Below are 15,311 nucleotides of genomic sequence, written 5' to 3'. Positions count from 1 at the left end.
GTACAATAGAATCAATGAAAAATTACACACAAAGATTGACGAGCAACCAATGTACAAAAGGAGACAAACTGTGTCAATATAAAAAAACCAACAATCAATAAATAAATAAATAATACTGAGAACATGAGTCGTAGACTCCTTGAAAGTGAGTCCAACTGGTTGTGTTCAGTGATGAGTTCAGTGTGTGATGAATGAAAACGTCCACACTGTTTCAGGAGCCCGACGGTTGAAGACTAATAACTGTTATTGAACTTGACGGTGTGGGACCTAAAGCTCCTGTAACTCTTTCATGACGGTAGCAGTGAGAAGAGAGCATGGCCAGGATGATGGGGGTCTTTGATGATGGATGCCGCTGTCTTGCAGAGTTGGAGGAGATTTTGTCTGTCAACAAAGACTAGCAGACTTTTACAAATGTGCCCTGGAGAGCACTGTACCTGGATGCATTACCATCTGGCATGGAAGGGCCATTGCATTGGACCAGGAAAAGTCGCAAAGATTTGTATACATCATGGGCACAACCCCCCTTACCAGCAGGGGCATTTTCAAAAAGCAGCGTCTCGGAAAGGTGGCATGCATCGTTGGGGACCATCGCCATCGCCATCGAGGACGTGCCCTCTTCTCATTATTGCCATCGGGAAGGAGGTACAGAAGCCTGAAGCTGCATACTCAACATTTTAGGAACGGCTTCTCCCCCTCAGCAATGAGATTTCTGAATGATCCATGAACCCGTGAACACAATCCCAATGTTTTCCTCTCTTTTTGCATTTTTTTTATTGTAACTTATAGCAAATATTTATGTATTGCACTGTACAGCTGCTGCAAGACAACAAATTTCATGGCAAACGGTATATCAGTGGTAATACAGCTGAATCTGAGTAACACACACAAAATGCTGGAGGAAGTACATTGATGAAGGAAGAGCAGTAGATGCAGAGTATATGGATTTCGGCAAAGCATTTGATAAGGTACCCCATGCGAGGCTTATTGAGAAAGTAAGGAGTCATGGGATCCAAGGGGACATTGCTTTGTGGATCCAGAACTGGCTTGCCTACAGAAGGCAAAGAGTGATTGTAGATGGGTCATATTCTGCATGGAGGTCAGTGACCAGTGGTGTGCCTCAGGGATCTGTTCTGGGACCCTTACTCTTCGTGATTTTTATAACTGACCTGGATGAAGAAGTGGAGGGATGGGTTGGTAAGTTTGCTGATGACACAAAGGTTGGAGGTGTTGTGGATAGTGTGGAGGGCTGTCAGAGGTTACAGCAGGACATTGATAGAATCCAAAACTGGGCTGAGAAGTGGCGGATGGAGTTCAACTCAGATAAGTGTGAAGTGGCTCATTTTGGTGGGTCAAATATGATGGCAGAATATAGTATTAATGGTAAGACTCTTGGCAGTGTGGAGGATCAGAGGGATCTTGGGGTCCGAGTCCATAGAACACTCAAAGCAGCTGCGCAGGTTGACTCTGTGGTTAAGAAGGCATACGGTGCACTGGCCTTCAACAATCATGGAACTGAATTTAGGAGCCGAGAGGTAATGTTGCAGCTATATAGGACCCTGGTCAGACCCCACTTGGAGTACTGTGCTCAGTTCTGGTCGTCTCACTGCAGGAAGGATGTGGAAGCCATAGGAAGGGTGCAGAGGATATTTACAAGGATGTTGCCTGGATTGGGGAGCAATCCTTATGAGAATAGATTGAGTGAACTTGGCCTTTTCTCCTTGGAGTGACGGAGGATGAGAGGTGACCTAATAGAGGTGTATAAGATGATGAGAGGTATTGATCATGTGGATAGTCAGAGGCTTTTTCCTAGGGCTGAAATGGTTGCCACAAGAGAACACAGGTTTAAGGTGCTGGGGAGTAAGTACAGATGTCAGGGGTAAGTTTTTTACTCAGAGAGTGGTGAGTGCGAGGAATGGGCTGCCAGCAACTGTGGTGGAGGCAGATACGATAGGGTCTTTTAAGAGACTTTTGGATAGGTACATGGAGCTTAGTAAAATAGAGGGCTATAGGTAAGCCTAGTAATTTCTAAGGTCGGGACATGTTCGGCACAACTCTGTGGGCCGAAGGGCCTGTATTGTGTTGTAGGTTTTCTATGTTTCTAAGTCAGCAGGTTAGCCAACATCTACAGAGGGGAATGAACTGACAACGTTCTGAGCCGAGACCCTTAATCAAGACCTGATTCTGAAGACAAGACTGAGAGAATATTTACCTGCAGTTTTTTTATATTTGAGTTTTCGCGCAATGCATGGGGCAGCTGACAAATCAGTGTGAGATTTCCCACTTAATTTTATGCCAACCTCTTCACTAACACCAAGTCTTTGAAGAACACTGCTTAGAGCTTGAACACAGCAGAATGTAATATGTGAATACAGTTTACACCGTGGTTGCCATGACAGATTAATCTAGTATTACTCAGAACATTTGGGTTGCAGTTGTTAGGATGACTCATTTTCATAGCTGTCACACACGGCATCTCCGTCCAACTAACAGCTCCTGAGGAAGGGAAGCAAAACCAACTGTAAAGGTCTGGAGCGGATGTGCAGAGGATGTTTCCTATAGTGGGGGGAGGTTTTGGACCAGAGGACAGAATAGATGGATGTTCGTTCCGACCAGAGATGAGGAGGAATTTCTTTAGACAGAAGATGGTGAATCTGGGGAATTCATTGCCACACACAGCTGTGGAGGCCAAGTCATCAGGTACATTTAAAGTGGAGGTTGGTAGGTTCTTGATTAGTAAGGGGTGTCAAAGGCTACAGAGAAAAGGCAGGAGATTGGGATGAGAGGGGTAATAAAACAGCCATGATGGACTGGCCGAACAGACTCGATACACCAAATGGCTTAATTCTGCTCAGAACAGAATCAGAATCAAGTTTATTATCACCGGCATGTGTCGTGAAATTTGTTAACTTCGCAGCAGCAGTTCAATGCAATACATAATATAGAAGAAAAAAAACAAAATAAAATAATAATAATAAGTAAGTAAATCAATTACAGTATAGGTATATTGAATAGATTAAAAATCATGCAAAAAACAGAAATAATATATATTTAAAAAGTGAGGTAGTGTTCAAGGGTTCAATGTCCATTTAGGAATTGGATGGCAGAGGGGAAGAAGCTGTTCCTGAATCGCTGAGTGTGTGCCTTCAGGCTTCTGTACCTCCTACCTGATGGTAACAGTGAGAAAAGGCCATGCCCTGGGTGCTGGAGGTCCTTAATAATGGACGCTGCCTTTCTGAGACACTGCTCCTTGAAGAAGTCCTGGTTACTTTGTAGGCTAGTACCCAAGATGGAGCTGACTAGATTTACAACCCTCTGCAGCTTCTTTCGGTCCTGTGCAGTAGCCCCCCAACCCCTTACCATACAGTGATGTAGCCTGTCAGAATGCTCTCCACAGTACATCTATAGAAGTTTTTGAGTGTACTTGTTGACATACCAAGTCTCTTCAGACTCCTAATTAAGTATAGTCACTGTCTTGCCTTCTTTATAACTGCATCGATATGTTGGAACCAGGTTAGGTCCTCAGAAATCTTGACACCCAGGCACTTGAAAATGTCCACTCTCTCCACTTCAGGTCCCTCTATGAGGATTGGTATGTGTTCCTACATCTTACTCTTCTTGAAGTCCACAATCGGCTCTTTCGTCTTACTGACATTGAGTTGTTGCTGCGACACCACTCCACTAATTATGGTTATGGTTTTACGGTCTTATGGTAAAGCCCCACAAGTGTTCAGCCTGTGGCACTGTACCAAAAAAAAAGTGAACACAGTATGGTCTTGTTTGTGGATTTCCAAATTTGGTGGCTAAGCTATGGTGGTATAGGACCTGCGTTTTGGTAGCAATGGCCAATCTGCTGGAGGAACTCATTGGGACAAGCAGCATCTGTGGAGGGGAAAGGAAGTCTCGACATTTTATACAACATAGAACATTACAGCACAGTACAGGCCCTTCAGCCCACAATGTTCTGCCGACTAATTAACTCTATGACTCTATGATCAATCTAACTCTTCCCTCCTACATGGTTTTCCATTTTTCTATCATCCATGTGCCTATCTAAGAGTCTCTTAATGTGTCTACCTCTCCCACCAGCCCAGGCAGGATGATCCATGTACCCATCACTCTCTGTGTAAAAAATGTACCTATGATATCCCCCCCCCACTACACTTTCCTCCAATCACCTTAAAATTATCCCCCTCATATTAACGATGCATTTCACTGTACCTTTCAATGCACATGTGACAAATAAAGCTAATCTTTTATTTAATCTTTAAAAGTACATTTATAAACATATCCACCATATGAACTGAAGCAACAGATAAAAGTACATGACTCCGTCCGTATAAATCTATCTGAAAATTATGTCCACTCAATCTATGCCTCTTATTCAACATATTAGCAGCAGCTTTTTACCCTCTTCTTCAGATTTCTGAAGGGACAATGAACGGATTAACTCTATCTCCCTTTTTAGGCTCTACTTTTTTAACACTTTGTATATAAATTTCTATTTGTAATTTATAGTAAATGTTACGTATTGCAAAACAACAAACTTCATGACATTAACTGAGTCCCACTTTATTAGGTACACCTTTGCCAAATTAGCCTATCATGTGGCTGCAACTCAATGCATAAAAGCATGCAGGAATGGCCAACAGATTCAGTTGTTTATCAGAGGAAACATCGTAAAGGGGAAGAAATGCGATCTAAGTGCCCTTGACCGTGGAATGACTGTTGGTGCCAGACAGGGTGGTTTGAGTATCTCAGAAACTGCAGATCTCCTGGGATTTTCACACACAACTGTCTCTAGTGTTTGGAGAACGGTACGAGAAACTAAAAAAAGACAAGCGAGTGGCAGTTCTGTGGGAGAAAATGCCTTGTTAATGAGAGAGGTCAGAGGAGAATTGCCAGCCTGGTTCAAGCTGACAGGAGTACAACAGTAACTCAAATAACCATGTGTTGCAACAGTGGTGTGCAGAGGAGCATCTCTGAATGCACAACATGCCAAAAATTGAAGTGGATGGGCTACAGGAGCAGAAGACCGCACCGGGTCCACTCCTGTACCTAATAAAGTAGCCCCTGAGTGTAGGTGAGTGATAATAAACCTGAATCTGATATAAACAGCGGAGGCAGTGGTGGAGTGGAGGAGATTTCAGAATGGGATCCAGAGACCGGGGCCGGGGCAGCAAATGAGAAGAGATTGGCTTTGTTCGCTCCTGAGTCAGCCTGAAGCGCTGTAAGCAGCTTACTCCTTCCCTCTGAGTGCCGTGACAACACTGCACCAGAGATGGATGCTGGAGGACAATTACAGCAACAAGCCGAGTGTGTTCAGAGTCACGTTTCCTGCTGCCTCGCATCCCCTCAGCGTGTGTGAATGTGGGGAGCCACAGCTCAGGATACCAGAGTAACGGGCTTTCACAGAAGACGAATACCGTGCCAGATTACCCTCAGCATATCCCACTTTCTAGTCTACCCTTTTGTTATCATCCCCTCTCTCTGCTCACGCTTTCCTGTGGTTTTTAATTCAGCTGGCGTGGAGGGTCCAATTTATATCCCAGTGCCGCCCACTCGTATCTCCAGCTGGCTGAATTTCTCACACTTCAAATTAATTATCTTTCTGCTATTCTCTCTGAATCCTTCCCACAGCCCGACACTTGTTTTCAGGCACTGTAAGGCACCGTAATTCACAGGGGCAGAGTGGGGCTGTTCGGCCCATCGTGTCTGCTTCACCATTCCATCATGGCTGATTTATTATCCCTCCCAAACCCAGTCTCCTACCTTCTCCCCGTAAATGTTGTCGCTCTTACTAACGCTATAACAGAATTACCCTAACCACTGCGCTAGCGTGCAGCCCCTTTTGCTGGCATGCCATCCTGTACATTGTACAAAAGTAAACAGAATTCAGAATATAATGCTCCTGTTACTAAGGTAGGTAAACAATGTGCAGGGGTCATGACGAGATAGATGAGAGATCGAGAGATCCAATATTTCTCAAGGAGGTTATTCCACCTGTCGAGTCTATCTAATTCACAGAGTTATTCCAACAGTCTCATTTTCCCACTTACTTTTCTCTCTCCCACACTCCCCCATCCACTCCCACCCACCCCCCCTCCATCATTCTACCACCTACCTACACTCAGGGGCAATTTACATTATCCAATTAACGTACCACGTTAATGGGAAGAAACCGGAGCACCTGGAGAAAACCCACACGGCACGGGGCCAGCATGCAGACTCCACATAGACAGCAACAGAGGTTAGGACTGAACCAGAGGTTCCGACACTGTAAGTGCTCTACCGTTTGCATGAACAGGAACAGGGATAAAATATAAATACATTAAAGAGAGCAATACATTGATTCCCGGTAAAATGGACACAGCAAAGCCCTGAGGTACCATTTCCCTTTAAGGCGCCAGTAAGTACTGCCTCTATAGTCCTGAGACGTGTCACAATATTGTGATATCTTTCCTGGTTTCCAGGCAATAACAGCCTGCGATTAAAAGGAGCAGAAACAGCGGCTAAAAAAGAAATTCTTAAACAAAAATGACACAGGACAATGCTGGTCCTTGGGCCATCAGTGGCCAGCACACCGACAGAGCCGCGGCCTCGCGGCGCCAGGTTCAGTCTCAGGTGGAGCTCGCACGCTCTGTGATTGTGTATTTCCCCGTCTCCTCCCACAACTCAAACACGTGCAGGCTGGCCGCCATAAATAGTCCTGGTGTGGTGGCCGTAGCTTGTAAGCGAGTGGGGGCTGTTGGCGGAAGAATGGAGGGAGAATAGCATTCTCAGGACCAATGAGCTGCCTGGATTAGAGACCATGAGCTGTAGGAAAGAGGTGGGGCTAACTTTGGCGTTTTTCTCTTGAGCAGCAGAGGCTCGGGGAAGATCTGATAGAAGGTTAAGATTACAAGAGGCTTAGATAGAGCAGACAGCTGGTATCTTTTTCTCCAGTGTCAAAACATCTAATACCACAGAGCATGTAATTCGGGTGAGAGGGGGAATCAAAGGATTTGAGCAGGGTTGTTGCCTGTAATGCACTGCCGGGGGGGTTGTGGAGAAAAATACAATGAAGGTGATTACAATTCAAGATTCGAGATTGTTTAATGTCATTTCCAGTACACAAATGTAAATGAGAACAAAATAATTGCTACTCCGGATCCAAAGCAACACAAAAATAACACAATAATTTAAAAACACCATAAATATAAATACTTAAGATAGTTTATAAACATAGATTGATATATTATGTCCATAAAGTGATGCTAGGGCCAGCAGTGCCTGTACAAAGGGTGGCTGACAGGAAATGATAAAGTGGTGGTGGTTGGGCTGTGGAGGGGTGGGTGAGTGGGTGGAGGTGTTGATCAGCCTCACTGCTTGGGGAAAGTTACTGTTTTTGAGTCTGATGCTCTTTTGAGCCTCCTCTTTGATGAGAGTGGAACAAGCAGTCCATGAGCAGGGTAGGTGAGATCCTTCATGATGTTACTGGCCCTTTTCTGTGTATATGTCCTTGATGGCAGGTGCGCTGATGTAAGAGAAGCTCTTAAATAGGCACACAAGTGTGTAAAGACTGGAGGGATTTGGACATTAGTTCAGATTTAGATTTAGATTTATTTATCACATGTATATCGAAACATACAGTGAAACACATTGTTTGTGTGAACCCATCAACACAACCCAGTGATGTGCTGAGGGCAGCTGCAAATGTAGCCACAGACCCTGGCACCAATGCTCATAATGTTCAGCAGAACATCACAAGCAGAAACAACAAAAAAATAAGAGCATTATGTAGGCAAAAGGGAAAAGTTTAGTTAGATATTTAAATTATTAGTTTAGTTTGGCACAACATTGTAAGCCAAAGGGCCTCTTCATGTACTATACATAATAAAATGGGTTAGGGTCAGACTATTGTAAAGATGGGTAATTGATGGTCAGCATGGATTTGATGGGCCAAAGGGCTTACTTCTGAGCTGTGTCTCTCTATCAGTGAAGGGAGTGCTGATTCCAACTGAACACCTCAAACATCTCCATCTCTAAATATCACTGATAGCTTTGACAGTTTGCAAAGCCCCATTCACCGTTTAGCTGGTTGTTAAAAGCTGGCAGAGACTTTAACTCATTTTCTTTCTCTCACACTTAAAAATGTGACATGCAACATTAAAATTTAAAAGCATCTTTAATGATAAAATCAATGATCTAAAATTCTATAAAAATAAACAAAAGCATTAAGCAATGTGAAATTAGTATTGAAAGTTAAACCACTCACTCTCCTAAGGCTTTGCTCTACAGTAGGGTGTCACTCAGTTCCGGTGACCAGGGTTCGATTCTGAACGTTGGTGCTGTCTATGTGGAGTTTGCACGCTCTGTGATTGTGATGGGTTTTCCCCTGGATATATGGTTTCCTCCCACATCCTGTTGCTTGGTGAGTTTACCAGCCACTGTAATTTGCCCCTAGTCTAGTGGGCAGGTGGGTGGTAGAAGCTGGGTGGAGTTGATGTGAACGTGGAGAGAGCAAACAAGAGAAAATCTGCAGATGCTGGAAATCCAAACAACACACACAAAATGCTGGAGGAACTCAGCAGGCCAGGCAGCATCTATGGAAAACAGTACAGTTGACGTTTTGGTCCAAAACCCTTTATTGTTTTGCAGCAACAGCACAGTGCAATACATAAAATATTACTATAAATTATAGTAAGAAATACACATAAATATGTATCAGTCCTGCCAAAGGGGTTCCTCCCTTCCAGCGCCAACATAGCATGACCCACAACTCACTGACCCTAACCTGTATGTCTCTGAAATGTGGAGAAAATCCACACGGTCATGGGGAGAATGAACAACTCCTTACGGACAGCGGCAGGAATTGAACCTGGCTTACTGGCGCAGTAAAGTAACTAACCGCCACACTACTGTATAGTTAGCATAACGGCTAACACCAGGCAACTGCTGGTGAGGGAAGTCTTTTGTCTCCGAGATTTACATTGGCTACATTCACCCATTTTACCGATATATTTGGTACAATGCAGCAGGAAGTGACATCACAGGGAGCCTCCAAAGACTAAGCTTAAAGTATGTTTACAATGTTTTTCCATGCATCCATACTTTCAGAAATTAGGTTATATGATACACCTCCCACTGTGTTGGAATATATCACGGTGACTCCTATAGAAATAAGATACAAAATAGAATCACACTATCTTTGTGGTACAGAAAGTGGCCTTTCAGCCCATTGAAACCTTGGCAGCTCCTAGTAGAACCACCTCATCAGTCCCACTTCTTCATCCTTTTCCCACAGTCAAGTCCTGACACAACGTCCTTTCAAAGGCCAAGACTGACTCTGTTTCCCCTAGTGGTGAGTTGGAGAGCAGAACTCTCTGTGAAAATGGCTTCCCTCACATCCCCCCTCTGTCTGTTCAGCTCAGAAGTTTAAACTGGTCCTCACCCCATTCACTGAGCTTCATTCTATTCATTAACAATTCATCGAGCAGAAAAGCAGAAAAACACACACCGGTCCTCATTGAGAGGTCAACAGTGGAAAGGGTGAGCAGCTTCAAATTCCTGGGCGCAGCATCTCAGAGGATATATCCTGGGCCCAGGACATTGATGCAATCTTGTAGGAGGCATGCCAGAGACTCTACTTCATTAGGAGCGTGAGGAGATTCGGTACGGCGGAGAACATTCTGACGACTTGCATCACTGACTGGTGCGGAGGCTTCCACACACAGGATTGAAGGAACCTGAAGAGAGTTGAAAACACAGCCAGCTCCATCACGGCACAGCCCTCCTCACCGTCAAAAACATCTTCAAGAAGAGGCGCTTCAAGAAAGCGGCATGCATGGCTAAGAACCTTCACAATACAGGGCATGGCCTCATCTCATTACTGCCACCAGGGAGGAGGGAAAGGAGCCTGAAGATCCACAATCAATGATTCAGGAACAACTTTGTCCCCTCTGCCAGCAGATTTCTGAACAGTCCATGAACATGACCTCGTTGTTCCTTTTCTTAGCGCTATTTAATTTTGTAAGTCTTTGTACTGTACTACTATTGCAAAACAACAAATTTCATGTCAGATAGCACAGTGACAATAAACCTGATTTTCTTTATGGTCCCTGTTGATAGCAGTTGTCCACCTCCTCTCTTCACTCTGAGGAAGACAAGCCCAGCTTCTCCATCTCTCTGAGATCCTTCATTCCAGTCAACATCCCTCTCATCCTCTCTAGGACCATTGCCCTTTCCTGTGGTGTGGTGACCAGCATTGGATGCGACTGTCCAAGTGTGACCTAACCGGTGCTCTCAACCTCTCCAGGACCAGCACTTTTCATGGATTCAGCATGCCACTCCTTGTTCCTATCGACCACAGGAGAAGGAAGCTGGAAGTCCATGAGCTAGTCCTCATAAGGGGAATCCAGGTGGATAGGATTAGTAGCTTTAAATTCCTTGGTGTTAACATACCCTGGAACCAGAACATAACTATCATCATAAAGAAGGCTTGACATTGCCTCTATGATCCTAGAGGTTTGCATGTCACCAAGCACTTTGACAAACTTCTATAGATGCACAGTGTAGTGCATCCTAACTAGTTGTATTATAGCCTGGTATGGAAACACCAATGCCCAGAAATGGAAAAGAGCACAGAGAGTGATGGGTACATCCCAGTCCATACAGGCAAGGCCCTCCCCACCACTGAGCATCTCTACAAGGCCAGCTACCGCAAGAAAGCAGCATCCATTATCAAATCACCAGCCCACCCCATCCAGGCCACGCTCTCTTCTCAAGACTACAATTGTGCAGGAGGTACAGGAGCCTTAGGTCCCATGCTACAGGCTCAGGAACAGTTACTACCCCACAACCATCAGACTCCTGACCCCAGTTTGGAAACTTACTCACCTCAACACTGAATTGATTCCACAACCCACAGGCTCACTTTCAAAGACTCGATAACTCACGCTCTTTTTTATTTCCAGTTTGTCTTCTATTGCACATTGGTTGTTTGACAGTTTTGGTACAGATTTTCATAAATTCCATTTCTTTTTTCCCTGTAAATGCTTATTAATTAAATGTACTTTGAACTTTGAACTAAATCCCAAGATTGTTTATGCTGCCTGTTCCACATTGCTGATGTGAATCCAGCGATCGGGCTCTAACACATCATGTCACAGTTAGTTATTATTGGATTAGGATACAGAATTGTTATTTTTTTAGTATTTTTCCTGTAGTTTAATTTTCCTATGCTAATTGTTCAGTATTGTTTCTAGTAACTGCAGTATAGCTGATTCAGCATGTTCTAGAAGCTTCTCAATTTTTATGCAGCAGGTGTCTTGCCACTTGACTCTGGCTATTTAATACGCTAATTGCTATCACTGGAATGTTGTTAGCTCTAGTCTGAGTATGAGACGATCACGACTTTCTTTGTCCTTGTAACACTTAATAAAATGGCCGTACAACCAAGTTTTATGCCTCCTTCCTGACTTCTGGAGTACCTCCGGTTCAATATCACCAGATCAAACCTTACTCACCTTCGGAGAACAGCAATTTCATTCTCGATGCTACTTTCCTTGCCTTTCAAGGCCTTCTTCGGAATGCATTTGATGGCAAACATCTTGCCGGTGGCCCTCTCCTTTGCCATGACGACTTCTGAAAAGGCGCCTCTGAAACAAGATGGAGGGAGATAGGAAATCAGACAAAGTGAGCAGATAGAGAAGCGAGAGAGAGAGAGAGATCAGATCACACGAGCAGCAACCTCAGGCACTATTACCCATAACAAAGGCAGTCTATACTGATGGGATATATTCTCCAACTCACTGCCCCAGGAGGTGGAATAGGGCTAGCTGCAACTCGAGCAGTTTAGAAAGATGAGAGGTGATCTCAAGGCTGGAGAGCCTGGAAGCAGGAGCCACCGGCAGCTGGTTAAGCCACTGCCTCTCTGCTCCAGGCAACAGGGAGTCTGCAATAGGGCTTAGAGAGATTAGGAGAATGGGCAAACAAGTGGCAGATGGAATACAGTTATGAAAAGTATATGGTCATGGAATTTGGTAGAAGAAATGAAAGGGTAGGTTATTTTCTAAAGAGAGAGAAAATTTAAAAATCTGAGGTGTCAAAGGGCCTAGGAGCCCTCATGCAGGATTCCCTAAAGGTTAATTTTCAGGTTGAGTTGGGGGGGTAAGGAAGGCAATGTAATTTTAGCATTCATTACCAGAGGACTATAATATAAAAGTATAATGTGTATCAGGTTAATTGGACCATCAGTTAATCAGGACAGCCGCTTATTTGGGACAACTCTTAAAAGAATAAATACTAATAGAGAAAATAGCTGGGATTCCCTTTGTTTATTTGGGACCATATGCCATTTAATTTGGACAAGAGACTGTTGCTGAACAGTTTCTAACTAGCGTCAGTCACATGTGCTTATGTGGCCATTTAACATTACACTATGCTTAGAGTAAACAGTTTTTAAATAGTGTCAGTTGCTTGTGTTTGTGTTCAAAAAGCAGTGACTTTTCTCACCGATAGTTGGTGAGAAATAAGCAATAAGACAATTGAGAACAGTTTTGCTCACTGTGGTTTCAAGGATTCAGACCTAGAATGCCAGGAACGGCTGGGAGTGAAAGTGAAACAATTTCATTAATTTAACTAGTCAGGAACTATGAAGAATTTGAAGGTATTGACAATCAATTTGAATGTTACCTTTTGTCCGCGCCAGACACTCAGCTCTCACCTAAGGCTCCAAGTACCCTAGTATACCACTTCAATGGACGGGATAAACCAGGTGAGGGCAGCTGGTGAGATACAGACTTGCCCATCTTAGCATGCGAAGTCAGCTCTGGCAGACTGGGCAGATGAATGCTACAGTGAGATCCAGCGGTTAGGAAGGCTGTTCTGCAATGCTTTGACTAAGCACAGAAGTCATGGACACCACCGCAGCCAGGGAAGACCCCATTTGAGATGTCTAATCAGCCCACTGGAGCTGGACTTTCCGAGTTTGAGAGAGTGGAACTGCCCCAGTGCAACAGCTTTTCCACTTTAACAACTCACTTGCTCAGGACTCGTGTCACCGTCAGAGATGGCGGCAACCAGCAGTAGTACTGGTAGTGTTCTAATTTGTTCTATATTTCCTTTAACTATATAATTTGTTACTCAGTTAAATGGTAATTTGTCTTTTTTTATACCTTTTTAACTATTTCCATGAAACCTTGGCTAATTGGGGTAGCTGCTTAATTGGGTCCCGATATGTCCCAATTAACCAGAATCCGCTGCATATGCTCATAATTAAAATATAAAAACTCACACTGTTTCTGTTTAAGAGAGTTAGCTAATTAAGATTCAGCGTTACATTAAAACTATTGGTTACTTTGAAAAGGATGCTTATCTACTGGGCTCAGCAGCATAAACGCAGCTCAAAGTTGCATCATTCAACCTGCTGAGTCTTTGGTGAGATATCAAAGGAAGCGTCTACAGGAGCCTGGATGTAGTACGGCAACGTCCTGACTGATGCGTGGTTGCACACACTGATAAATGATTCACTCTTTAAAGGAAACAACGAGAATCTCACTATAATCTTCACAGCAAGTTCGAGGCTACGCTTCAGTCAGCGGAGCAGCTGGGAGAGGCATGGTTCTTCAAAAAATATTGGTACATTGATCCTGAGATAAATAGCACTCGTTTCTTGAAATGTTCTAGAGGGTGTCGATCGTCTTCAATTACTACCCCTGCTCAGCAACCTGTACTGAAACAGGTGTGTGTGTGTGTGTGTGTGTGTGTGTGTGTGTGTGTGTGTGTGTGTGTGTGTGTGTGTGTGCGCGCGCACGTATACACCCATGGTCCCTTTATTCGATACCTCCTGTATGCTTGTGGTCTTCTGCTGCTGTAGATCATCCAAGGTTCAAAGTGCTGTGCATTCAGAGATGCTGTTCTGCACCACTGGTGTTAAGCTTGGTTATATGAGTTACTGTCACCTTCCTCTCAGCTTGAAACACTCTAGCCATTAGTCCTGACGAAGGATCTCGGCCTGAAACGTCGACTGCACCTCTTCCTAGAGATGCTGCCTGGCCTGCTGCGTTCACCAGCAACTTTGATGTGTGTTGCTTGAATTTCCAGCATCTGCAGAATTCCTGTTGCTAGCCATTCTCATCTGACCTCTTTTGTTAACAAGGCATTTTCAACCACAGGACTGCTGCTCAATAGATTTTTTTTGTATTTCACACTATTCTATGCAAACTCTAGAGACTGTTGTGTGTGAAAATCCCAGGAGATCAGCAGTTTCTGAGATACTCAAACCACCCCTTCTGGCACCAACAATCAAAGTCACTTAGATGACATTTCTTCCCCACTTTGATGTTTGGTCAAAATATGCATGAATGTATGCATGCATTAAACGTGTGCCTGTGTGTCCATGCACATGCCTGGGTGGACGATTGTCAATGTTCATGTGGGTGTCTGTGTATTTGTTTGTGTGTGTGTGTGTGTGTGTGTGTGTGTGTGTGTGCGCCTCTGGGCTATAAACGTGCAGGAGCAATGTGTGGTTAAGTGCCTTGCTCAAGGACACAACACGCTGCCTCAACTGAGGCTCGAACTAGCGACCTTCAGATCACTAGTTCAACACCTTAACCACTTGGCCACGCGGCAACACATCTGATATCTATTTCCTCTATTCCAGATTCCAGTGAACACTATAGTTTTCAATGACTGAGTGTGATGAATCTCCCCAGTGTGGTTGCACTCCCCTTCCCCCACCTCCGTCCACGTTCCTCAGGATCATCTCCGTATCTCCTTCCTGCCGTCTCTGATCTAAAGTAAGGCAGATCCTCACCTGCCCTAGATTTCACAAAGGTGAAACAGATTTGTGCAGCTTCTTTCACAAGCCTGTTCCAACGCGGCCAACAGTCAGTCCCTCTGGTCAATTACACAGCATGGGAACACAGGAAGGGTGGAACCAGTCTGAACACAGCAACCTCCTATCGGCAACCACATCAGCAACTGTTGACAACAAAATATCTACGAAACAAAAGAGTGGTTATTAGCTTTGGGAATGAGGGCAGTGCCCCACGCTCCTGTCTGCAACAACAAATGCTGAGATTGAGAGGGTTGACAGTTTCAAACTCATAGGACTGAACATCGCCAATAGACTAGTCCTGGTCCAACCACGTTGATGTCACAGCCACGAAAGCTCCCAATGCCTCTACTTCCTCTAGTGGCTAAAAAACAAAATCTGTCGACCCTTATCAATTTTTACCGATGCACCATAGAAAGCATTCTGTCAGGATCGATCGCGGTTCGGTAAAGCAACTCTGCACATGACCGCACAAAACTGTGGTGCCGTGGACACG

The 15,311-nt window shown here is 44.3% G+C and overlaps 1 protein-coding gene across 3 annotated transcripts in view; it reads right to left on the bottom strand.

Annotated features, from left to right (window-relative positions):
* Positions 1 to 15,311, bottom strand: part of camk1da (calcium/calmodulin-dependent protein kinase 1Da) — a 314,363-nt gene that overhangs the window by 204,788 nt on the left and 94,264 nt on the right. For 2 of the 3 annotated variants that reach the window (XM_063072776.1, XM_063072778.1), the window contains exon 2: positions 11,505 to 11,636. In XM_063072776.1, the coding sequence (XP_062928846.1) occupies positions 11,505 to 11,636 (132 nt within the window). Of the gene's footprint in view, positions 1 to 11,504; positions 11,637 to 14,794; positions 14,857 to 15,311 lie in introns of those variants that run through there. The other variant, XM_063072777.1, reaches the window with a different exon arrangement.

Source organism: Mobula hypostoma, chromosome 20 (assembly GCF_963921235.1).
Source record: "Mobula hypostoma chromosome 20, sMobHyp1.1, whole genome shotgun sequence".
Taxonomy (NCBI): domain Eukaryota; kingdom Metazoa; phylum Chordata; class Chondrichthyes; order Myliobatiformes; family Myliobatidae; genus Mobula; species Mobula hypostoma.
This window is presented reverse-complemented; position numbering and strand designations above follow the sequence as displayed.